The following is a 1211-nucleotide window of genomic DNA, read 5'->3' on the forward strand; positions in this document are numbered from 1 at the left end:
GTCTCAGCGGGGGCAGACGGCAGGACGGGGAGCAATGGGCGCAGGCTGCAGCAAGGGAAGTTGAGGCTGGACATTAGGGAAAACTTTCTCACGGGGGGGCGGGGAAGCCCTGGGGCCGGCTCCCCGGAGCGGGGGTGCAGCCCCCATCCCTGGGGGCTTCGAAGACCCGGGTGGGCAAAGCCCCGGCTGGGACGCTGCAGCTGGGCTGGTCCTGCGGGGGGCAGGGCCCGGACCAGATGTGACCCCCGAGCTCCCTCCCACCCTCGCGGGGGCTGTAGGGCTGCGCAAGCCCCCGCTTCGTCGGCTTTTCCTGCGACCTTAAACAACAGCGGGTGCCAGCGCCCCCCCCGCAGCAAAGCTTGTAGATGCTCTTTAAACTGGAGAGATACGGGAGAAAACCGGCGGGAAAGCCCAGCGGGAGGCACCACGAGGCGCGGAGCGCCCACGCCTCGAAGCGGGGCCGGCTGCGGTCCCGCCGCCCGGGGGGCCAAGCTGGAGAAGGTGCGGAGCAGGGCGGCAAGCAGGCTGGGTCTTCCCGAGGGGAGAGACCGAGGCCAGGCCTAGGGCAGACGCCGGAGGGGACAGGAGCAGGGGCAGAAAGCCCCCGGGGTTTATCCCCGCGCGTCTCCGCCCAGATGCGGGATGTGCCCACGGAGACCCTGGGAGGAAGCCCGTCACTGTGGCTCCCCATCGGGGGCTTGGACCCCCCAGCGCAGGATGTGTACGGATCCATCTCCGAAGTGCTGCAGGAGAGACCTTGGCCTTCCCCGCCGCACCCCCCCCCACTCACGGTCCCAGGTCTCGATCGTGCCCCATCTCGCGCCCCTCGTGACTCACCCCTTCCCGGCAAGGCAGCCGCACTCCGGGGGGGCTAGGGGCAGGTTGGGGGCGCTCAGCCGTTGTTGGGCCCACCCGGTGCATCGCCTCTTTAAGGGCCGGGTGCCGGGCGGGGCCCCTTTGCCCGGGCGGGAGCGGCGGCCCCGCAACAAGTGTCCCCGCGCGGAGGGGGGCAGGGCCCGGCCCACGCGCGACCCCCCAGGAGACTCAGGGCCGCGGGGCAGCTTCACCTGGTTTATTGCCCTCCGGACTCCGGCCCCCCCGCTCGCTCACACCGCGGGGCCCACCCCGAGCTGCGCTGCACACGCGTGGGCCCCGCACAGCCCCCGCCGGGAGGGCCCCGGGCCGCCGGTTCACCTCCCGGGTGCAAGGGC

General features: G+C 72.4%; 3 protein-coding genes across 3 annotated transcripts in view; all 3 read right to left on the reverse strand.

Moving 5' to 3' along the window:
* The window catches only part of CTDSP1 (CTD small phosphatase 1), a 3524-nt gene extending 2603 nt beyond the window's left edge, over positions 1–921 (reverse strand). Inside the window, exon 1 of the mRNA XM_019553553.1 lies at positions 838–921. Within this exon, the coding sequence (XP_019409098.1) occupies positions 838–921 (84 nt within the window). The remainder of the gene's footprint in view (positions 1–837) is intronic.
* Positions 922–1029: 108 nt separating this feature from the next.
* Positions 1030–1211, reverse strand: part of LOC109322506 (probable hydrolase PNKD) — a 14864-nt gene continuing 14682 nt past the window's right edge. The window contains exon 8 of the mRNA XM_019553557.1: positions 1030–1043. The gene's annotated coding sequence lies outside the window, so the exon portion shown is untranslated. The remainder of the gene's footprint in view (positions 1044–1211) is intronic.
* The window catches only part of SLC11A1 (solute carrier family 11 member 1), a 5497-nt gene continuing 5476 nt past the window's right edge, over positions 1191–1211 (reverse strand). The window contains exon 15 of the mRNA XM_019553554.1: positions 1191–1194. Within this exon, the coding sequence (XP_019409099.1) occupies positions 1191–1194 (4 nt within the window). The remainder of the gene's footprint in view (positions 1195–1211) is intronic.

The sequence above is a fragment of the Crocodylus porosus genome, unplaced genomic scaffold (assembly GCF_001723895.1).
Source record: "Crocodylus porosus isolate Cpor-Errol unplaced genomic scaffold, CroPor_comp1, whole genome shotgun sequence".
Lineage (NCBI taxonomy): Eukaryota > Metazoa > Chordata > Crocodylia > Crocodylidae > Crocodylus > Crocodylus porosus.